This window comes from Corapipo altera, unplaced genomic scaffold, assembly GCF_003945725.1.
Source record: "Corapipo altera isolate COAL_440 unplaced genomic scaffold, ASM394572v1 61411, whole genome shotgun sequence".
Taxonomy (NCBI): Eukaryota; Metazoa; Chordata; class Aves; order Passeriformes; family Pipridae; genus Corapipo; species Corapipo altera.
In genome coordinates, this window is record NW_020884875.1 from 9,016,629 (window position 1) to 9,040,036 (window position 23,408).

The 23,408-nt window shown below is 35.8% G+C and overlaps 2 protein-coding genes across 5 annotated transcripts in view; both read left to right on the forward strand.

Annotated features, from left to right (window-relative positions):
- The first annotated feature begins 60 nt into the window (after positions 1 to 60).
- On the forward strand, positions 61 to 3,512 carry LOC113943355 (shieldin complex subunit 3-like). Its single transcript, XM_027635013.1, has 2 exons — positions 61 to 173; positions 2,271 to 3,512. Exon 2 carries the CDS (start codon positions 2,426 to 2,428, stop codon positions 3,173 to 3,175), a length of 750 nt encoding a protein of 249 aa, XP_027490814.1. The 5' UTR covers positions 61 to 173; positions 2,271 to 2,425; the 3' UTR covers positions 3,176 to 3,512.
- Positions 67 to 23,408, forward strand: part of TRAPPC13 (trafficking protein particle complex 13) — a 26,161-nt gene continuing 2,819 nt past the window's right edge. Inside the window, exons 1-12 of one of the 4 annotated variants that reach the window (XM_027635003.1) lie at positions 67 to 173; positions 6,647 to 6,715; positions 7,585 to 7,684; positions 8,283 to 8,367; positions 9,518 to 9,645; positions 9,773 to 9,845; positions 13,302 to 13,346; positions 15,784 to 15,801; positions 17,948 to 18,081; positions 19,225 to 19,423; positions 22,414 to 22,514; positions 23,179 to 23,329. In XM_027635003.1, the coding sequence (XP_027490804.1) occupies positions 128 to 173; positions 6,647 to 6,715; positions 7,585 to 7,684; positions 8,283 to 8,367; positions 9,518 to 9,645; positions 9,773 to 9,845; positions 13,302 to 13,346; positions 15,784 to 15,801; positions 17,948 to 18,081; positions 19,225 to 19,423; positions 22,414 to 22,514; positions 23,179 to 23,329 (1,149 nt within the window). In that variant the 5' untranslated portion in view covers positions 67 to 127. The remainder of the gene's footprint in view (positions 174 to 6,646; positions 6,716 to 7,584; positions 7,685 to 8,282; positions 8,368 to 9,517; positions 9,646 to 9,772; positions 9,846 to 13,301; positions 13,347 to 15,783; positions 15,802 to 17,947; positions 18,082 to 19,224; positions 19,424 to 22,413; positions 22,515 to 23,178; positions 23,330 to 23,408) is intronic. The other 3 variants (XM_027635005.1, XM_027635006.1, XM_027635007.1) reach the window with 3 other exon arrangements.

Sequence of the window (23,408 nt, forward strand, 5' to 3'; positions counted from 1 at the left end):
GTGCCGACGGGCGGAGGAGGAGGCGCTGCGGCCCGGGCCGCCCGGGGAGCCCTGGGTGCTGTAGTGGCGGTCGCCGCAGCCAGCGCGGCTCCGCCCAGCTCTCCCCGCCATAGTGCGGGTGGAAGCCATGGACGTCAATCAGTCCAAGCAGGAGCACTTGCTGGCTCTGAAAGGTACCGACAGCGCGACCCCGCCGGCGCCCGCCCGGCCCTGGTCCGGTGGTGAAACAGCGTGTCCGATCCGCAGCCGAGGGTGTTTCTCCCCTCCGTCTCAGGAGGAGGTGGATCAGGGCAGGGCCCGGCGCTGGGGCCTGCGGTGGGTGGTGCCCCAGGGCACAAGGGGGCGGCGGGGGCTACTCTGAAATACCCCGCACACGGGTGTGCACCTGGCGTGGTGGGGGTGCGGGGCTGCTCGGCGTGTCCGTGCTTTGCACAAGGCTTCGGTTGTGAGAAAACGTTTAGTTAAAGTTTGCTTTCCGGTTCCCCTGCTGCCTCTTTTGTTTGTTTTTCAGGACGAGTGGACGTAGTCTTAAGAGGTTTTAGACTGGGCGTTAGGAGGGATTTCTTCACAGAAAGGGGGATTAGATACTGTAATGGGCTGCCTGGGAGGTGGTGGAGTCACCGACCTGGAGATGTTTGAGGAAGGGCCTGGACGTGGCACTTGGTACCGTGCTCTGGTTGACATGGTGGTGTTCAGTCATAGGTTGGACTCCATGATATCAGAAGTCTTTTCCAGCCCAGTTGGTTCTCTGATTCCATTTTGGGTGGATTTTACCCTTTTCACCTTGTGCTCAATGCATAGCTACCAGGCCTACTTTCTTGATTCGGGGATCACGAATAGTGAAAATAAAATTCTGTATGTCTCCTGCATGCCTTACAAAATTAATGCAAGAGAGCCCTCTGAAGTTTTTGATAATTTCTGAGTAATAAATGCTGCTAGTTATGTTGGTGCAATAAACAGTTGGTTAAAATCTCAATTCTGCAAGCATTCTAGACCAGTGAGGATGCCCAGATGGATCAAGTAGTGCAGGTGTGGAGTTCATTTCAGAGCCCATCTTCTAGTTTTAAAACACTCCTGGATGGAGTTTGTAATGGTATCTGCATGTCGCAGTAAAATCTGTTAACCATAATTCAAAGCTCAACAAGCCCTTTTCGAATATGTATATGTATATACACACAGAACATGAAACGTCATGAGCTGACAATACAAATGCATTTTGATAGTAACTAATTCAAAGAAAAAAGTTTTATGATGGGTCATTTTACTTTCATAAGAAACCAGTGCAGTCCTTGGGCTTGTATTGAATTTGGTGCAGTGTCCAGGCTGTAGATTTTGCAAAAGAAGTGAGAAAGATGTGAGGGCTTCTTTGCATTGTGACTATACTAAAGAGAATCTTGACAGTGCAATGATTAGGCAATCCTGGATTTTATTATTTTAGTATCATTTTATGTTACTGATCAGGGAACCTGAAATGATTGCTAACTTCTTAAGAGGGTGGGCAAACAGGAGAGCAATAGAGTGCGTGTTATACTTATGTTTCATAACAGTGTTTGTGGTTTTCCCTCCACCATGCTCCTGCATTTAATGTATTCTTTGTATGAAAGTATAAAGCCTTTGAGTACTTAATTAGTCTTTTAATTATTCTAAAAGTCTAATAGATTAAGGAATTATCAGTTCCTTGAATGAAGGTTGCATGTATTGCTTGGCAGCTCTGAGACTAAAACTGAATGTTGTAGTTCTGATATGAAATGGAAACAGGCAACTTCTATTTGCCTAGAGCACTTCCCTTTTAACTTTTAACTTTAAAACCTGCTGTATCAGTCAGTACTATTTCAGGAAGAGTTTTTGTAACACATGTTGCTTTATAGGCCCTGGCTTAAAATATTGATGTGTAGGAGAAAAACATTAAAAAAAATAATTGTTGGCTAAGTTTGAGAAGATAGGCAGTAGTAATTGTGTGTCTTTTAAGATACATCACAATAACATAGCAAGAATAGTGACAGATGGCAAGTGTGAGATGGTGACAAAAAAAGAATTCTCTTGCAGAGGGACTGTGTTGAATAAACAGTGTGCATGTGGATAATGTTCCGTGTACTGAAGTTACACTGGTAGTGGTGGAATACAGCCACTAATGTTCAGCCTAGATAAAGTAGAATGTTCTAATACATATCTCATTTATTTTTACTACCTGGTTCTTTTTTGAAAAATGTCCTAGCGATGTTTGTCTTAATATAGTAGTATCTTATTGTTTTATAATACTTCTACTTTAGGTCCCGTTTTCCACTGATCTTTGCGTCAAGGAAAAGGAAAGGGCAAGGAAATTCTAGTAAATAAGATGTTTCAGTCTAGATTTGAGAATCCTAATCAAGACTCTGTTTTCCTAAGACTGTTTTCCTAAGAATCACTGGATTCCTATGGTACAAGCATGGAAGTGGTCGTGCATTATCGACCACATCAGAGAGATGTAATAAAACTGCAGAAATTTGCAGAAGCAGCAGTGAAGGAGTTTCCCATTCGTCAGTTACCAAGATTTGCTCCCTGGTTTCCAAATGATTTATACAGACTTCCCCTCAAACCAAAGAAGCGGGCACCTGTTATTTCTCGTGAGGAAGCAGAAGAATTAAAACATCTTTCTGCACCTTCAGAATATGTTATAGGATCTCCTGATTACGACTGCACAAAGAATCTGCTTGACTTTCAGTCTAGCATGAAACATGGTTCAACTTTAATCCAAGCACAAGCTGTTCACAGACCAGTTAACGTGGACTATCAAGGACAACCACCACCTCAAGGAAAACAAAAGTTGAAAAGGTCTTGGAGTATCTCTCTCCCTAATGCTAAACTCAAAGAAAAGATTCTTCCTTTATCTCAAGAACTGCAAAATAATTTGGAAAGACTAAAACTGCATGCATTTTATAGAGCAAAGTGGACGATTGAACAATCTATTTGTAATAATGAGAATTTGGAGGACATCTGGATAAAATTGAATAGACTCATCAAGGAGAATGAATTGCCCTCTTGCAATGCTACTATCCGAAGATCTGTGGGACAGATATGGATTTTCTGTGATATATTATACTGTGAATATGTTAGAAATATTCTTCGGGAAAAGCTAAGCCTTACAGATAAAATGAATTTACTTGTATATAAATATGGAATTATATTTAGTTTATAATTTGAGCTACAGTTTAATAATAAAATTACTGTCTGGACTACTGGAGTTTTTAAGTGGTTTAGAATATAGAGACTTTAGAACAACTGATGAATTAATAAGCAAAAACCTACTTATATTACTTTGCTACAGTTTTCCAACTAATGATATATTTCTTTAACTTTGTTTTGCCTGAAAACTTATGGTTCAGTTAAGATTAGTAAGTTTCTGTTTGCCTTAGTACTGCATTTTGTAGCTTTTCGCTACCTTGGTGGTCTAAAAGAAAAGATTAAAGTAGAATTTCCAGGCTGTTTTGGCAAGCTGTGTCAGATAATAAAATCTATGCTTTCAGTTGAACAAAGTACATCCTTTCTGCTTCTTTGAAATTAGGAGAAGGAAAAGTGTTTTTAAATGAGTTGTAATAATTGCTATTTTATCTCTAATTACTTTTGACATTAAGACTTTCAAGATCTGATTATTTCCTGAAAGTAAGGTGTGCGAGAGTCTTTTTTAATGAAGGCATATCCCTTGCATGAAGTACAAACTTATTTTATGTGGCATGAATGCGCTGTATTAGTAATGTTAGCTGTATTTTCACTGAAATACTAATGATAGCTTCAGTAGAAATTGTGTGCTGAAAAATATGAACAATTTAATAACTGCTGGTTTACAGTAAGATTATTTTTTCATGATGTTTCTGTTGTTTTGTCTCTAATTATATTGGGGAACAAGAAAGCAGTAGTGAGCACTAGAAAGCACTTCCAGCTACAAGTGAGGAAATTAAGAAATGAGACTTCTATACATAAACCTCTGTTTGTTGTCATTATGGAAGGTAAAGGTCTCTGAGGGTTTAAACAGTCATGAAAGGTTGAGTTCATCATGACTTTTTGTGACCTGAAAGAATAAAGTTTTTGAAGGTCACTCTGTCCTTGCTCAATCGAATGTTTAGAGGGTCAGTAGAGAAGTTAAACTGGGATTGATATGACTGCAAGGTATGCATTTCTCTTAGGCACTTCTGCTAACTCTAAATAGTTTTGCTCCAGCTGGAGATCAAGATCTATGGCATCTGGAAAAGGAGGAAAACAAATGTATTTTTAGATTGTTAGATTACCATTAATGCTAATCAAATAAAAGTGCGCATAAGTTTAACAGATCCCTCTGTGTAAAAATAAGTAAACTCCCCTTGGACTTTTACTTACATTTTTTATGACATCCTTATGTTGAATAATTATATTTTATTATAGGCATTACATTTTTTTAAATATTAAAATTAAGGCTATTGCTCAGTTTGGGTGATTGGCATGTATTTTTGAACTCTGACTGAATTTTAAGGGGGTCTTATATTAACATTTGGGGTGTTTGTGCTATTTAATATGACCACTTAGCAAAATTAGTGCAAAATGCTCTCTAGTGTAACTGCGGGTCGTTATTAGTTTTGTAGCTTCTACAGTCAAATTATTTCACTGAAATTATATTTCTGAGTTTAACATTAATAGTAACAAAGTTTCTTTGTGCATCAGCATTTTTGAAGATATAATGAAGGAGAATGTGATTTGAATTTTATTTGATGTTGTATTTTGTGTCTGGGATCTTAGAAGAAAAGTGCTGAAACCTTGTCCTGCAAAAATACTGTATTTTCTAATATTAATTTGGTAGTCTTATTAAATAAAATAATATACCTGTAGTAGTTTTTCTCTGTTTTGACTTCATTCTGTGATGTATTTATTTATTGCCTGAAACATGACTAAACTTTCTTTAGAAATAGTCAGCAACTACTAGTTTATACAGGCTTAGTGTAAATTTGAATAAAATTAAATAATGCCAATAATATAGTCCCACTATATTTATTTGATATACTGACAAAAGAGCTAAATAAGCATCTTACTAAACAGAAGGAGGGATCACTGTCACTGTGGCTGTCAGCTTTCTGCTGCTTTGGGTTGGCTTATATGTGAATAATGATAGATGCTCTTCTAGCTATGAGCACTTCAGCTGGGTAACTGTCATGTAGAGAGCGAACACCACCTGAGGCTGCCCTACAGAATTATTATAGTCTTGAGTAGCACCAGTGTACCAGCTGAAATCCAGGCTTTCATTTTGTTCTGTTCAAGAAATGCTTAGTTCATATGCACGTACAATTCAGTGTTTTATGTTTTTCTTTTTCAATGTTGAATGTGGTTCTCCATTTACTCTGTTTTATATATCTTTTTAATATGCCTCATGGTTTTAAACCTTCAGAAGTCACATTTTTCCACTTTTCACCATAACAAGGAGAAAATGTTACCTTTTTTTATGTGAAAAGTGAGAATTGTTTGTGTCGATGCTAACTTGCATAGGTCTGCTGTATGGTAGTGTAAGTTCTTGTGAACCAACACAGCCCATTGTATTCAAATGTATATCGAAGTAATTGAATACTTTACACCACTGGAAACAGTGAATGCTATCTGGATATATAACTTGTAGAAAAGTGCAATAAAAGTAAAGCCGCAACACACGCATCGGTGCAAGGATGTTGATTAACTTGTTGCAGTCAAGAGAAATCCTTTTGGTTTATTTTTTAGTTTTAGTTGGTTTTATGTTTATTAAGTTTCAAAGAAAAAAAACCCGATGATTTTTACATATTCAGATCAACACCTAAGGTTACAAATGCTCGATTTTGTTTCATGTGAATGATTTCATAATAAGCTATATACTAGATTAGGGCCATGGTTAATGTAAATGGGGAAGAATTCATTTAAAAAGTAGCATCTTAAATCTGTTATATAAGTAAAAATAATGTAATTTTGAGTACGAGTTAAAATAGACTTTGAAAATACCACTTTCTTGAAGTATAGTTTTTTAAGTAGCAAAATCTCAATGATTTTGATTTTGTCAGTATCAATAAAATGGTTATGTTGTTCCTCAGGTTTTTGTGCTGGTTTTGCTGGCTTGAGTTTAAAGGTTGTGGCTTAAAGAAAAAGCAGATATATAAATAATGTAGACCTTTAGACTTGTAACTCTTCCTTGTGTATGTGTTATAGATTAGGGTGTAAATGCAATTCCTTATAGACTGGTGTTTGACTGAAAGGGTCTGTCTTAGCCATCTTGTCACATTCTAGAGCAACGAGGATTACAGGACAGGTGTTTAACTGAAGAAGTCCACAAAAAAATTAAACTGGTGCACTTCTGAAGACCACAAAGCCCTTAACGCTGTAACACGTATAAGACATTTAGCACATAAAATTGAAAGCAGTAGATGTCAGTGCACCAAGGGAACAAAGGAGGAGGGAGCAATGCCATTACCAGTATTGGATCTCAGAAGAGCAGGGAATTTTTTTATATTGTGAAAGGCCAGGTGATCCAAGAAGGTGTTACCCTCTTTCAGGCTAAGATTATTCGGTGGTTGTGGTTTGTTGGGGCTTTTTGGTGGGAGGAGAGCAAGACAAAATTATACTTTAAAAAAAAATTAAAAATATTTGTTTAATTGACCTGTGGTTTATTTTCTGATTTTTGCAGTGATGAGGCTAACCAAACCTACTTTATTCACTAATATTCCGGTGACTTGTGAAGAAAGAGATTTGCCAGGTAAATCTTTTCTACTGACTGATTGTTATGTATGTCTTACCAGGTTTAAGCAATGTGACCATCTAAGATATTAGAGGATTCTTATGACCTCCCCTAGAGGGGGGACTCTGAAACAGCAGTATATTTTAGATTTGGTTATAATTGAAGGAAGGTACCAAGGTGCGCTCTACAGCTCTTGACCTACAGCTTTGAAAGCTTAGTGATGATACTCAAATGCATGATCTCAAAGTCTGAGCAATTAACACAAAATTGAAGGCAGTTCTGTGAGAGAAATGTGTAAGTGGAGAAAACTTGTCATTACTGTCTTTTTTTATCTGGAGAAAAGGCCCTGGTAATTAGAACCAACATGAGAATGTTCTATGGAAAACAATTTTGCAAGACTGATTTTGAATTGTGTTATGCTTAGTGTGCCATCATAAATTGGAAATCCCTGGGTTGTCCCACAGAAATAGTTGAAGTCTAGAAGTCAAGTATAAGAGTCAAAGGGAAGATTCAAGAAAGAGGATTGTGTGGAAATACAAACCAAGCAGGGGAAGAAAATAAGTGAGGTTAATTAGTTCTGTTATGTACTGTGCTTTACTTGGGTAGAATTTCCCTTGAAATTCAATGTTAATTTGAGCTATGCCTTTGGGATTGTACCCTTCAGTATGTATACTGAATAAATTATTGGATACAAGTGCATGGGAGTTAAATTATAATTTAAAGGCAGGCCTATGGATATCTATTTCCTCCCTATATAAGTTAATTGTAAAATAAATGTATCTAAAAATAAACTACATCTAAGTTAGTGATTAAGTGTCTAACTTAAATGTAGACAAACCTTTAGACTTAGCAAATATGTAATTAATAGTAACTTGATATTTCTACAGGTAATCTCTTTAATCAACTCATGAAAGATGATCCTTCTACTGTAAAGGGTGCAGAAACTTTGATGTTAGGAGAAATGCTGACTCTACCTCAAAATTTTGGGTAAGAATGAATTATTGTAACTGTAACATGCAAGGTTTAGGATTCATTTAATAATAATGTGTTTATTACTTCTCTTTCTATTTGAACACCATTGTCATGCAATGAGATTTTCAGTCATTTTAAAAATAACCTGTGGTTTGATTTATAAATCTAAATCTCTCTATATATGTGTGTGTGTGTGTGTGTGTGTGCTACCCATGCTTTTCTGTAGCATGACTGAATTTAATAAGCGTTGAAAGTTGGAAGAGATTTACAGCTGTGAGTGAATGACTAGTGTAATGCTCTGCTATAATCCCCATCTTACATTAACAGAGTTTACTACCATGATGCTTTGGGTACTGGAAGCCATCTTCTTATTCATCTCAGATATTGAGCTGGAAAAAAAAAATCTGATTTGTTTGCTCTCTTTTGAAGCTGTTTGTCTTAAAAGGATGGCTTCAGAAGTATGGGTGTGAAGATGCCAATATTCTTCTAGGATTTAATCCGGCAAACACGTGTGTGTATATATTTTTTAAATTAGAACTAAAAGATGTTTCAGTGACATGTTCTGATTTTTTAGTAACTGTTACTAAAAATATTTTCTTTTCCTGAACTGCAGAAACATATTTCTGGGTGAGACGTTTTCCAGTTATATTAGTGTGCACAATGATAGTAATCAGGTTGTCAAGGACATACTGGTGAAGGTATGTGATGATAAATCCACTTACTTGATTTATAAAAAAAATGATGAGTATGTTTTCTGACAATATATTGTATATATATAATGCTAATTTATAGGCTTTAGGAAATACATGTCACTTTTTCCAATCCATACTGGAAACAGTAAGACATAAAAATAGAAATTATTATAGAAATCTTTCAAGATTAAAATGAAGAATTATGATTGTGTCAAAAAGTGGATATATTACAGAATCACAGAGTTGTTAAGTTTGGAAAAGACCTCTAAGATCAGCAAGTCTGACTGTTAACCCAGCACTGCCAAGGCCACCAGTAAACCATGTCCCTAAGTGTCACATCTACACTGTCCCCACAGGGTTAGTGACTCAACCACTTCCCTGGACAGCCTGTTCCAATGCTTGACAACCCTTTTGGTGAAGAAATTGTTGCTGCTATCCAATCTCAACTTTCCCTGGGTAAACTTGAGGCCATTTGCTCTTGTCCTATTGCTTGTAACTTACGAGAAGAGACCAACCCCCCTCTTGCTGCAATCTCCTTTCAAGCATTTCTAGATAGCAGCATGGTCCCTCCCCTGAGCCTCCTTTTCTCCGGGCTAAATGCCCCCAGCTCCCTCAGCCGCCCCTCATCAGACACGTGCTCCAGACCCTTCACCAGCTTCCTTGCACTTCTCTGAACACACACCCTTCTATGCAAAGCTTCTCTGAAGAATGAGTCTAGCAAAACTTTCACAGCTAAAAATATGGAGTTGTATTCATTTACTTGCATACTCAATGAGGTTGTCAAAACAAGTCTGTGTAAACTGCACGCTGGTTTGTATTTTGTATGAGTTGTTTTCTAGTGCTACATTTTTGGTTTGCATTTTCTGTTGAACAAATAAAACACTGAGAGTAGAAATTCCAGAAGTCATTGTGGAACTCAATGTAAAAAGCAAATAGAGATTTTATAAGTTACATATTAAAGGACTAGACCACTTACAAGTTTTCGAACTTTTCTTTAGCTTTGGTAAGTTTCATCATCTTAACATATAATATGTATGAAAGTGTGTAGGGTACAAAATGCTCAGTGACACCTAGTACTTTATAATGTAAATTACTTTTCTTTAGATGGTTTTAAGGAGCTGCAGTTCTAACCAATGCTTTGTTTTTCTGTCTCCAGGCTGATCTTCAGACGAGTTCTCAGCGTTTGAACCTTTCAGCTTCTAGTGCTGCAGTGGCAGAACTAAAACCTGACTGTTGCATTGATGATGTGATCCACCATGAAGTAAAGGAAATAGGAACACACATGTAAGGTTTTAAATTTTTCTGTTGTTGAATGAGCTTAAATGAAACTGCAGCACAAACATTCTGCTTCTAATATAGCATAGATTTAAAGTAACTCAAAATTGTTTTTTAAAAAATTATTTCTTTTCAGCTTAGTTTGTGCAGTAAGTTACACTACGCAGACTGGAGAGAAGATGTATTTCAGAAAGTTCTTCAAATTTCAGGTATTGCATGAAGTATTCCACTCTACTTTTAATCAATGTGTGAGTCTTGAAAACTCATTTTGAAACATTTAACACTTCAAAAGAACTTTTACGTACCAAAAATCTGTTAACTTTTAAAAGTGAACTATTAAAAGCCATCACTTCAAACTTCACATGAAGTGGTGGTTTCTAATTGTCATACATGTAAACATTTCAGAAATAATAAATATTACATCTTACAATTTTTTTAATTTATAGAGAAAAAAATTACTCTTAAAAAATCCCTTTTTATAGCAGCCAGCTTTATAACTGTTTTTAAACAGGATTTTATTGAACGTTGTTCATTCTGACTTTGATACATCTAACCATTGAGTTTACAGTGTAAAATTCTGATTTTTGTTTTAGTGTGTGTAACCTTTTTAAAGCTGGAACTTAGTGATTTGTTTTTTAAAGGAATCTAAGCAAAGATGTCTGATGTACTGTATCTAACTAATACCCACAGAAGTAATTGGCGGAGTTGAAACCTTTTGTTCCATCACACAAATTTCGAGACTTGAGATTGGAGTAACTGAGGAAAGCAGGAAAATACTGTTATCTGTGGACTGGTTCTGGCAAGAAAGAGTCTATTTTAGCTGTATATTTAATGGCCGTTTGGGGATTTTTTAGAGAAATATGTTAAGATTTGGATAATTGTGGGCTCTTCCTCATGGAATGGAAGATACTGTCACAGAGTATCTGGCAGTACAGGAGCATTATATAGTTTAGTCCTGGAGTTGTGTCAGGGGTGGTTTAGATTGGATGTTAGGAAAAGGGTCTTCACCCAGAGGATGATTGAGCACTGGAACAAGCTGCCCAGGAAAGTGGTCACAACACCAAGCTGATAGAGTTCAGGAAGTGTATGGACAATACTCTCGGTCACATGGTGTGACTCTTGGGGATGGTCCTGTACAAGGCTGGAAATTGGACTTGAAGATCCTTGTGGGTTCCTTCCCACTCAGGATATTTTGTGATTCTATGAGGTGATTTCATTTTGTAGTTTTTTAGTATTCTGTCTAGATACTTCAGGAAAAAGTATTTCAGTCTTTAAAAGGTTAAATTGCCATTCATTACAAAGAACATGTGGATATCACCTTTTGCAGTTGGATATGTCTATCTCGTATTGGCCTTTTTAGCCACCAGTGTGCTTGTAACAAATGTGGGTAGAGCCCTTCCCAAATCTTCGTTCGTGAAGCCCAGCCATGATGATGACAAAGAACATCCAAGGACTGTTAGTATTACCTTGAAATAGCACAAACTGATTAATCGAAGATGTGTTTCTTGGCAATCCTAGGGAAAATCATTCCATATCAGTTTTTGTGTTACACTCCCTCTGAATGCAGAATCTCTTCAGAGTTTCTTCATCTTTAGTGAAGTTAATTTTCATCTTTGCTTTGTCGTGCTCTCCTTGTGACACTGTTTCCATTTCTCCATTCTCTGTCCCTCGGTTTAGTGTTGGCTACCTCTGTCCCCTCTAGGCTTTCTCTGATCACTTACACATGCACCTGCAGGTTTTCACATCTCATATTCTCTCTGTTCCTTACCTTTGTTCTTGCCAGAGCTTTGTCTAAGATGTTGATTTGTCTCCTTTAGATTTTATATGTAAGCTTATTTGTGCACATTTTTCTGGGGTCTACATGCGTGTTGTAATTGCTGTGGTTTTTAACTGAACCCAGCACAGACAACTTAATTGTCAAAATAGCTAAGGCTAGCTATCTGTCAAATTTGAAGCCCTTCCTACAAAGAAGGAAGCATAAGAGCTTCTTAAAAGTTATATATATATATACATATATATATATACATTTTTACACCATTCTGTAAATACCCTCTGATTCATTATGAGAAAAACTCTTCACTGAGACATTTTTGCCATTATTTGTAGATTTGACATCAAGACACCACCTAGAATATCTGAGAACAAACAAAAAGAAGTGTTATAGAACACTAAACCATTTCTTTACAATGGGAATTGATGACTGCTTGTGATCGAGATGCCACCAGCTATTTTATAACAAACCAAAAAAAATTCTCTTTGACAGATTCTCAGCTTTTTTACATTTATATTTTTTATCATCTTTTAAAATTAACTGGTTATAATCAGCTTCTTTTTTAAAACATCATACTTAGTTTAATTCGGATTGACAGTGCCTTTATGTTCCAGAGCTTTCTCTGAGTAATAACAGCATTATGCCTAAATGGAGAAGGAATGATTCTTTCTGTCATTTGGTTGTTGTTTAGCTTTGGTGGGTGATTTGTGAACCTCACAATAATTATTCGTATTTTACTGGAAGACCACTTGAAATTTACTGCAATGAATGGAAAGACTTTGTCTATCAGAAAAGAGAAAAAAATCAGCATGTAGAAAAATTACTAAGAAGCTTACTGAAGCAAAATATTTGGCTGAAGAAAGCCCTGCTCAACCAGCAAAGACCTAAATTAAAATTTTAACCGTTTTTTCTGACTAGAGAGAGAGAGAGTTATGAATACTGGAAAGATTTGAACTTTATGCCTGTTATAGTGCAGAAGTCTCTCTGAAGACAACTTTTAATCTTGAGTTCTTCAGTGCTAAAAGATTTGTTTACAACTTGGAACCTTAGGGGGGTCTCTTAGGATGCAGTGCATTTATTTGCAAACAAAAAAAGTTTTCCTATGTAAAGGCAAATAAATGTCTTCAGGAATAGAATTTAAATTTGTTTCCTTACAAGTGTAATAGAAGATTTTTTCTTTTAGTTACATCACTGTATATACACTTCATATTTGAATGTGTTAACTGTAGTGGCTTTATGCAAAAATTCAAGTACTTAAGAACCAACACTTGAGAATCTCTTTTATGTCATGGAGTTGCTTTGTTTTGCTGATCGAATCTCATAAGACTAAAATGATGTATTGGATTTTTTATTTCTCGAAACAGCTGCATTTTCAAGAAGGAAGTGAAGACTAGTGTGGTTTTTTGTTAAAGCTAGTCACATGAATAGTTCTCTATTTTATTTTAGAGAAGCCCTCAGCAACTTTTTCTGCAGAACTCTGAAGTACTTGTAATTATTAGATAATTCTTGCTTACTCTTGAAAGCAAGTGCAGGCCACTTCAGGATCCAGGATGAATGTGATGATGTTTTAAAGACATAGATCTACTTAGAACACTGGATTTGTCTGTTTTTATAAGAGGCCAGTGCTTAGGTTGAGAATTACTTGTTTTCAGTATGAGAAAACTGCTTAGTAGGAAAGCAGTCAAGTATGCACAAGTAAGAAGCAGCAAGTACATACTCTTTAGTTGTGGGGCTTTAGCTGAGTCAGTTGTATCACATATTCCATTATGCACCTGTTATGTGTAAGATCAGAAAGAAAAATAACACTTCAGTAAAAGACCCTAGCACTTTGAAACAGTGTATGCTGAAGTTGTCTGAGAAACCAATTGTCCATCTTTTTTTCCATTTCATTCAGGTTCTTAAACCACTAGATGTGAAAACCAAATTCTACAATGCTGAGGTGAGATCTGTGTGTATTTGGGTTTGTTTTGGTGTTCTGGGTTTATTACTTCATATTAGGTGGTTAGATTAAATTCAAAGTGCTTTTGTATGTACACCTTTCTGAGAAAGGTGATCAGTTTTAAAAGGAAAAAAAGGATGATAGACATATATTGTTTAGTTTTAAAATAGCCTCTTGATTCAGGGTTGAAGGAGATGGTAACTAAGATAGACATGTTAAGACCTTAATGTAGTTGACTGACAATTTTGCATATTTTCCAGTTGCCCATGAACTCAGATACTTTCAGTTATCATTTGTATATTTAGGCTGGTAGAGTACTTACTGTAAGGGAGATAAATTGTTCACAAAACAAATGACAATTTATCAGAGTGGGGACAATTTAAATTTTTTTAAATTTAAATTACTTAAATTTAACTTAAATGTAATTATGACCCTTCCGTTCAGTAATTTAATTTTTAGGTTTGTGACAGTTACACAGAGCACTTTGAAACTAAATGACCTTATATATACCTTGCATATTTATTTGGACATATTTGGTTATTTATGGTAAGAATTTGGTAGATGTATGTAGGCCACAGGCTTCAAACCATATGTTGATCAGGTGTGAGATACCTGAGTAGGGTTGGAACATAAGCACATGCTTATGTAAAGCATGATTTATAGAACTGCTGTTATCCGTAAGTGGGAATGTCTTCTGCTGTGGTTTAACAACAAAAGAAACAAAAATAATCCTAAAAAATTAGGTAATTCCTCTTGGAGCAAAATAAACCCATATTTAGTGTCTGCATTATATTATTGTTTCAGATATCAAGTGTGTGTTAGGGGAGAGAGGGACAGATACCTTAAATGTTGCTATCTCTATACTTCCTGTGTAAGTTTTGTTTTGTGATGAAACACTAATGGAAATCAAAACCTTTTTAAGGTAAATTCTGGGCAAACTTTTGACATAGATCAGAAGTATTCTTTGTTTTTACAAAATTGGTATACTGACTGGTCTTGAACTCCAGTTCTCAATTAGCTACCAATTCCTCATGGTAGAGATCTGTGGGAAGCTTTTGTGTTTGAGCTGGTGTGTGTGGGTTTGGGTTCTGGGTTTTTTTTCTCTGTAGAGGTTTTAAAAGGCTGTTTGAATGCCTTTTGGTCTTCATGTTCATGACTTTGTGCAAGTCCCGTTACCGTCTCACCCATATGATTGAAAGAAATTTAAAAAAAAAATATTTTGGATGATATTAACTAAGCAATTTTCATTTACCTAGGAAATGGATGTAGTACCACTCCTATTTAATTTCTGGAAGTATGTAAAGTGTATATTGTGACCATAGAATTCAAATAAATTTTAAAAACCTAGAAATAAGTCTTTGATTAGATGTCGTGTGTGATACTACATTGCTATGAAAACACCAAGGCATTGATCCTGACTATTATCCTTGAGAGCAGGGGAGAAAAGAAACTGGTATGTGTCAGTTATTTAGTTAACTAAAGGTCTGTAAAGGTTGTCTAACCAGTTAAACTGTTATCATTAATATTACAGGTATGATGCTGTCTGTTCATAATACCTTTCACTAAAATTATTTTCTATTAATATTCTAATGATAATCCAGAATTTAAATTTTTTCTAAGACAAGGAATGATGCTGAACCTTATCTTCTTGCTTGTTGCTTATATTGCAGTAGCATCCAAATCGAATCAATCACTGAAATTTGTGCACAGAACACATGCCCTGTTGCCCTAACCTGCTGCAATCCCAGGACTGAATTACCTGCCCCGGCCTATAGAAACTCTCTCACTGACTTTGATGTGCCTTGGAAAAGGCTTTGTAAAATGTCCTGTTCCTGCAAACATGCACAGGGAGGCAAATATGCAGACACCTAAGATAAGAAAGTTTGCAATTAAAACTGAGTTTTTGGAATGATGGATATTTAAAAAAGTTTTTCCTGATAGTATGCCAAATTTTGTTATAACTTGCTACATTGTAGCTTTGCTAGGACGCATTGCCACATTGGGGGTTTTTTGAGACCTTATATATGTGGATACTTCAAATTATCTGTAAAATACAGGGACTGTTTTTCCATTTCGTATACGACCCATTGCATGGATTTAAATTTAGGACAAACTTGAAACTTGCTCAAAAACTCCCTTTTTTTTGGTCAGTTTGTTCTACCATATCTTGTCTGTGATTTGTGTGCCGTAAGCTCTACTTTGGATTAGTTCTGAAGCAAAGCTAGTAAACCATGTAACCATACTAGCTATAAGTTATTAGAAATGTAGTTGTCATCTTTGTTTGCATCCATTTTTGTTTATGTTTCTGTCTTACTAATGCTATCTTGTTTAGATGGTGCAAAAAAATGCAGAGATGCATTTTATTTGAAAGTTAGCCTCCTTTTTCTTTAACATTTAACCCTAATTTCTCTAATTTTTTTTTTTATTTTCCCATTAGAGTGACCTCAGTTCTGTGGTAATTTTTATTTATTTTTTTATAAATATGTATGCTTTTTTAATTGCTTACCTGTTTCTGTGCTTGTTATTGACATTCTTTTACAAACATAATGGAAAAGCAATGTTTGTTCTGCCTATCATAAACAGATGTTTTCTTGTTTTTATATGTGCAACTAATCACTCATATGGTTAGCTCTTTCTTTAATACCCATTGTTGAAACTCAGAGTTGATTATTACAGATTCTTGCTTGTGGGAGTCCTCCTATAAAATACCTTACCAAAATTTTATTAGATTCATTATTTGAAAACAGGAGTGATTCTCTCCTAAAATTTTTCTTGTTTTGCCTTTGGAAATGTAGGTTTCACTACAGCACTGCTTGTGTAAGCTGTGACAGAACTTTTCACATCTCATTGGTGGAGACAGTGGGTTTGAGGAGAGAGCAGCAGTTGGATATTCTTTGTTCCTTTTGCTAGCTGGAACTGCACTTTCCAACTTTTAACTGCATGTAACAGTTGATTGAGTTAGTATGTTACTTCTGCAGTCTGATTTCACTTTAAGGTGTGCCTTGTATTAAAATGTAGTGCATATTTTTAAATATTTAAGGGGGGTTGTTAAACCGTGTGATATTAAACCAGATTACAAATAACACAAAACTAACTTGCTTTTTCATTATGCTGCTTGTTTTTTCTTTTCCCTTTCAAATTAGCTTTTCTAAATTTCTGCCTATGGTTGCTGCTTTGAAAACAACTAAAATTTGGGTAAATGGACACTTTGAGCAATGGATTTTTGGGATATAAATGGTATCAATTTTAGTGACAGTAGTAGTGATTACTGAGAACCATGTTTTGGTTGGGGTTATTTCCAGGTCCTGGAAGCATGAGGTGTGTCTGTAACCCAAGGAGCCTGCACAGTTTTCATTGCCATATATATGCTATTGTCTGGTTTTTGTGCCTTGTAAACACAGTAAAGAAGAGAAAGTTACACAACAATTCTGTATTTCTCCTTCTAACACAATATTTTTGAGACTAAACATATTTTGACTGTTTTGTCTCACTTTTATTTTGTAATTTACCAGCAGGACTCCATTTGTATAAAGTGATTTATTTAAACTGATTAAAAGAAACTGTAAGCTTCTTTCTGCTTTCCTTATAAAAGTACTTTTTAAAAATTTATCATAACAAAATAAACTGCTTCAATCTGAATCTATAGACTACACTAGTTCAGTTGGAAGTAGCCTACAACAATCATTTAGACCAACTGCCTGAATCAGTAACTCTTCTGTAAATACAGATTTGGTTGCTACCCCTTTTTTTTAATTTAAATTAGCAATTTGGTTTTGTTTTTCACTTCTCTGGGGGCTCTTACCTCTAGTAGACTGATCCTGTGCCCTGAGATTTTTAGAGTTGCAAAATGACTTCATTGGTTTGCAATTCCACAAAAGACGTGAGGCACAACCATCTCTAGTTCCATGTGTTTTCATCTTTGGAAGTGTAACAGCCTTAGCTTTTGTTTCTGTACCAGACTTGGTCCTTCAATACCATCTTTAGACATTAGCTTCAGAAGTTCTGAAGGTACAGCACCAGTTAAATTGTCAGATGCATACAGTATTGGTAACCTTTGGCATGATGGAGCTGAGTGAGAGAGGAGGCTGGATTTTGTGTTTTAGCCAGAATGCCAGTGTTTCATAATAATAATAAAATCTCAGAGCATGTACATGAAATATTTTTTTCAGTTAAAGAAAAAAACACACACTTACTTTAATTTTTTTATACAGCTTGATGCACTAGTCATCTGGCATGGCATGTTGTGCACTGCAATTCCTTACCATTTATTCTATTTTTAAATTTTTTTTAAATAATTTGGATTAAATCTTGAGTTGCTATTAAGTTGATGGAAGTCTTGGGAAGTGGTGAACTGATGCATTAAAAATAAGCAATAGCTAGAACATAGCAAAATTATCCCACATCCATTGTTTGGCAAGATACCTGTTGACTAACACTTTTGCTCCTATTGTTACTGGGATTAAGGTTTTTTTCTTGCATTAATTAGTTTGATTTGCAGGCATGAACTAAACACATGTGGTTTTTTTTAACAATAGGACTGTCTGCTCTGTTCAATAACACTAATCACATTTTCATGAACTTGCACTTTTGGTTTTTTCCAGACAGATGAAGTGTTTCTGGAAGCTCAAATTCAGAATATCACTACCTCTCCAATGTTTATGGAGAAGGTTTCTTTAGAGCCATCTATGATGTACAGTGTTGCAGAACTGAACACAGTTGACACAGTAGGGAAAAGGTATGTTCGTATTCAAGATACTTAACTTTGAAACTCTTTGTATTAGGATTTCATGAGATATAAGCATTAGAGTTAGTTGTCTGTAATGGAAGGATTGCACTTCTTTGCTTGATTGAAAAGATCAAATTCCTGTTATGTATTCAACTGGAAAATCTGTTCCAGTTTTCTTTTCATGGAAACTATTCTTAAAACTTTATAATTCTACCTAGTAATCTCCAGCCTAATCCTCAAATAATTTCTAACATGGATGACATGGTGACATGAAAACATACTATTTTTTCAGTATCTCCTATATCATATTTAGCCCACATCTGGTTCTGACTTGATCTCTGTGTACATACTTAGCCTTACAGGACCTGATATGTCCTTGCTTCCTATCAGTAGAGTGGTAACTGTTTTCAGTTGTTCTAATCAAGATCTAGCAAGGCAGCAGTTAAGGTGATTCAGTGGAACAACCATATAGGATCTTAAAATATAAAAATTTGTTATGGTGAAATAAATTAAATTTCATTTAGTGTCCGTTAGTAGAACACCAAATACCAGAATAACTGACTACTGTGATACAAAAGCTTGTGAAGTTAATTTCAGCTGTTTGTGCTTTGCACTTGCTTGGGTTTTTGGAGCAGGTGATGTTTGAGTGCTTCTGTAGAGGGGGCTAAAGTGAAAATTCTGTCTTCTTGCCTGTTGAAGGGGTCACCTGTAATATAGAGGAGCATTGTTCTTATAAAGTGTTTGCATCTGCTGTAATGATTTTTGAACAGGAATCTTAGTTTCATTACACTGAGAATTACTGTGAGAGAAACCAAACAGCAAAAGAAAAATTACCAGCATTGTTGTTTAAATGCTAAGATGCCAGATAATAAATTATAATGTGCCAAAGTGTATTTCCATCTCATTTCTCTCTGGCTCAGATGAATGAGAATGGGTTTTTTTTCCCCACAGTCCTTGGTGGTACATAAGTTCTAGTATTGTTTTCTGTTGTGTTAAAAACAGAAAACTGTTCTGTGTGTTTTGCCGATAATAAAGTATGAACACACACACACACTAAGATTGGTGAGAGATGGGGAAAAAAGGTTTGGTTTCAAAGTCTTTTTCAAAGTAACTGTTTAAATTAAGACCCAGTGTGTTTTTTTTTCTGTTCAGTGAGTCTACTTTTGGCGCAAGGACTTACTTACAACCTATGGATACACGTCAATACTTATACTGTCTAAAACCAAAGCAAGAATTTGCAGAGAAAGCTGGAGTAATAAAAGGTGTAACAGTGATTGGTAAACTAGATATTGTATGGAAAACCAATCTGGGTGAACGAGGAAGGCTGCAAACTAGCCAGCTTCAGAGAATGGTAAGGTTAATTCAAGTGTTAACATAGCGCTCATTTCTAAGGCAACTCAACGAACAATTTAATAATGACTTGGAAAATGTGAGCTGCTTACTTTCTGAACCTCATGTTTCTATATGTGTTAGAGAGTTATTTCCTGTATTTCTTCAGTGAAGTGTGGATAACTTAATGGACTGTGCATTTTAGTTGCCAAAATCAAGTAACTAGTGTTGCAAAATACATTGGTTAGAATAAAATTATCTTTGATTAACAATTTTTATGTGTAATATTATTTGTCTTTCATGTCCACAATTTTGATTGAATCTGTTCTATTCTAGTTGATTTAAAAATTGGTCATGAATTTTAAGTTGTATTTACTAGCTTGCTTAAGTTAGCTGCACAGTGTGTCTACTCTAATGCCTTGACTTGCATCTTTTCAACTGAGGATGGTAAGAGAGATATGGAAAAATAGTTAAAAAAACTTTGAAAAATGAATCTTAGTCTGAGTTTACAAAGCTTATAATTGGGTCTCTACCTCTGTCTTTCCCCCAGTCCTCATCTTCTAGTAACTGAGCAATTCTGTAGGGAAATCATACTGACTGAGAACTAGGCAAGCAAACTTGGATCCTGGAAATTCACAGCTAGTCACTGAAACTTCTCTTTATTTTTAATTGAAGTGTAAAGTGTGTGTATAACCCCATCAAATTAGAAACTGCCCTTTTTTGTGAACTTAAGTTACTCCTGTTACTTTGAAACTTGCTGCTTATTTTTTAAGAATAAACTGTCTCATTTTCAACTGAGCTTTCCTATCATTTCTCTTAAAGAAAGATTTTTTTTCCCCTCCCTAAATCAGTATTGTCTCACACTGCATCCCTTCTTGTTGAACATTTGAGTATTGCACATGAAACACACTCCATGGTTAGTTTTGGTCATCTGTCATTGGTTTGTACCTCATGATTAACAGAGAAACACGAGCAATCTTGTGTACTTTAAGCAACATATGTTTTTAGAAAAGCAGCAAATAGTTGGGCATTTTCCCTTTTGAGTTGCAGTGTGTGCAGCTCCCTCTTGTCTTCTCTTAATTTTTTAATTAATCTGTCAGATTATTTAATCTCTTGGCTTCATTTATCCTTAATCATTTTCATCCTAATCCATTTGCCAGCCTTACTGTTGCCCCCAACACCCAGAATTTTGCCTGTACTGTGCTCCTCTGTCATTGTTATGGTTCGGATCAGAAATGCATTTTTGAAACAACTATCCTGGATTACCCCCACATACCATAATTTGGTTGGGGTTTTTTTGTGGAATGGTCTTGGAATTCACAACTACATTCTTTTTGGGTGACGTTAAACCAGACAGATGCATGTCCACAGTATGCCAAGGGTACTCCACCTGCTCAGAGGCATTCAGTGCAGGACTAGACTAGAACCAGACCAAAGTTAAACATTATTCCTGAGCAGGACAAGTGAGGAATTGTCTAGTTGATTTCATACTTTTGAGCAATTACCTCAATTTTGGATGAAAGCTACCTTGCTCCTCGTGGTGTTACTTCAAGGCCTTTACTTCTAGCCATCAATTCTTGGAGGTATCTCATTTCTAAACTCAACACTATGTGCCAGAATAGGTTTTCTCATCTACTCTGTTTTGATTTGGCCAGTTGCTGCTAAGTTTTCTATAAAATACTGCTTTTATTGTGCATTTGTGTATGGGGTTTTTTCCCCTTAATGTATCTCTTAAAAGAAGAGCTCAGTGTTACAGCAAGCAGTGTTATGTTGAGGGAACTGAGTATAATTTTCCAGTTGACTCCTCCCTGTGACCTAATGCAGCTGAATATATTTGTGTTTTTCCAAGGCTGAGTAATTACTTCTCTTTCTTGAAAGGTTCCAAATGTACACTGCTCAACTGGTCTGAAATCCCCATTGGCTTGACATCCCTTTGCTTACTGTAATGTCCAGTTAAATATGCTTTCTAAAATGTCATCTGTCACTAATCTGTAATGGACTGTATGCGACTAAAACCTGTTTCAAGCACTGGCTTTCTGAACCTCTTCAGGAATATCTTTCAATCAAGCTGTAAATACAACTTTCACTACAGCATGATTTTATCAGTAGACTTGGAACATGTGCAACAACTAAGCCTTATCAGGCAGGACAAATTTTTCCCTTATTTTTTCGTTACCATCTATCATTTGTGGGGATTGAAAATCTAAACCTGCTTTTTATCTGCAGATTACCAACTTGAATCCGCCCTGGTTGGTTTTAACTAGGATATTTACCACAGGTTTGTCATGTGAAATGTGTTTGACTCTTGACAGAACAGGATAGTTGATAAGCATTCATATTCATGTGACTTTCTAACTGGTGGCAATTAATTATTTTGGCAGAAGCTTAGGAAGAAATTCTTTACAGAGAGGGTTATCAGGCATTGGAACGGCCTACCCAGAGAGGTGGTGGATTCACCATCCCTGGAGGTTTTTAAAAAGAGCTTGGACGTGGCCCTTAGTGCCATGATATAGTAATTGGAGTTGGATCAGGGGTTGGACTTGATGATCTTGGAGGTCTTTTCCAACCCAATCTATTCTATGATTCTATGACTGAAATGGCAGGGAGAATGAGCAGCCTCTTATTTCTTAGGATGTGGAGTAGTGGTGGGTTTATGCAGGAAAATTTTATTTATATTGTCTGTGTAGATCTGTTATCTGCCTAACAGGTCTCAGGATAAAGCAGATCTCAGGAACTGTATATGGCTATTCAGACTTTAAGGGTGTAAACTATCTGGAAAACATAGTAATAATGATCACCCTTATCTAATGAATTGTTAAACCTGTGAAGGTGGTGATCATCAGAAGTGGATGGAGAACTGCTGTGATTTGCATACTAATCAAAAGCACAGAGTCAACCTTCTTTCTTCAAATTCCTCTTATTCCAAGCTTCTTGCAGTGAAGGAAAACTTGAGTAGTAAAAACTTCAACTTCACTATTCAAAATCTGAGTATGCATTCTTCTTACTTTTCAGGCTCCTGGCTATGGTGATGTAAGGCTTTCTTTGGAGACAATACCAGACACTGTAAATTTGGAAGAACCTTTTGACATTACATGTAAAATAACAAATTGCAGGTAACCATATCAAATTATTCTTGTACTTTTTCAGGAGTGGGTAAGTTATGGCTGGTTTTGTTTCATTTTTCAATAATTTCTCCTCAAACAAGTTAAACGTGGTCTTTACTATGAGTTGTAGTAAGACAAAACTGCTTGAAACACATCTTATGAATTACAATGATTTTAAAAAATAAACAAAACAACAAAATAGCCCATTCTGTTATGATCTGTTAATACCGTCTGAACTAGGACATTGCCAAAAATTTGTAGAGGAATTCCATGGAGCTGTCTGCAGTATTATTTAAGATTGTACCTCATACTTTAATCGCAAATCATCTTAGGGTTGCAAAAGTGATAATTAAATGAAATAATTCTAAATAGAAGTTGAGGGCAGGGATTAAAGCATGTATTTAGTCTGCAGATACTTCTCATGAAAATCTTGTAGTCCATCCAAAATGTTAGCAGTGTTAGTTATCCAGTACTGTTAAATGCATGACAGGATGCTCGTGTGAAACAAAGCTGAACTACTGTGTGTCAAAGTAAATCTTGCTTGCTGCCTTATAATTATTTATAAATTCTTGATTAATAGTAACCTGAATAATAATCAAGCTTTCACATGTCTGCAATCGTTGAGTGCTTAAAAAAGCCCACAGGTTTATTCTTGTTTTTCAATTTTCTCTAGCAGTGAAAGGACTATGGATCTGGTTTTAGAAATGTGCAATACTAATTCCATCCACTGGTGTGGAGTTTCAGGAAGGCAACTTGGAAAGCTGCACCCAAGTTCATCCCTCCACCTTGCACTTACATTGTTGTCTTCAGTGCAGGGATTGCAAGTAAGGCATTAGCACAGTTTTGTTACAAAATAGCTGTTTTATAAGTTTAACAATTCTTTCTAATACCAACTCCTAAAAA

Excerpts from the sequence above, each read along its gene's own strand:
- LOC113943355 (XM_027635013.1), top strand. The coding sequence starts at position 2,426 with ATGGAAGTGGTCGTGCATTATCGACCACATCAGAGAGATGTAATAAAA.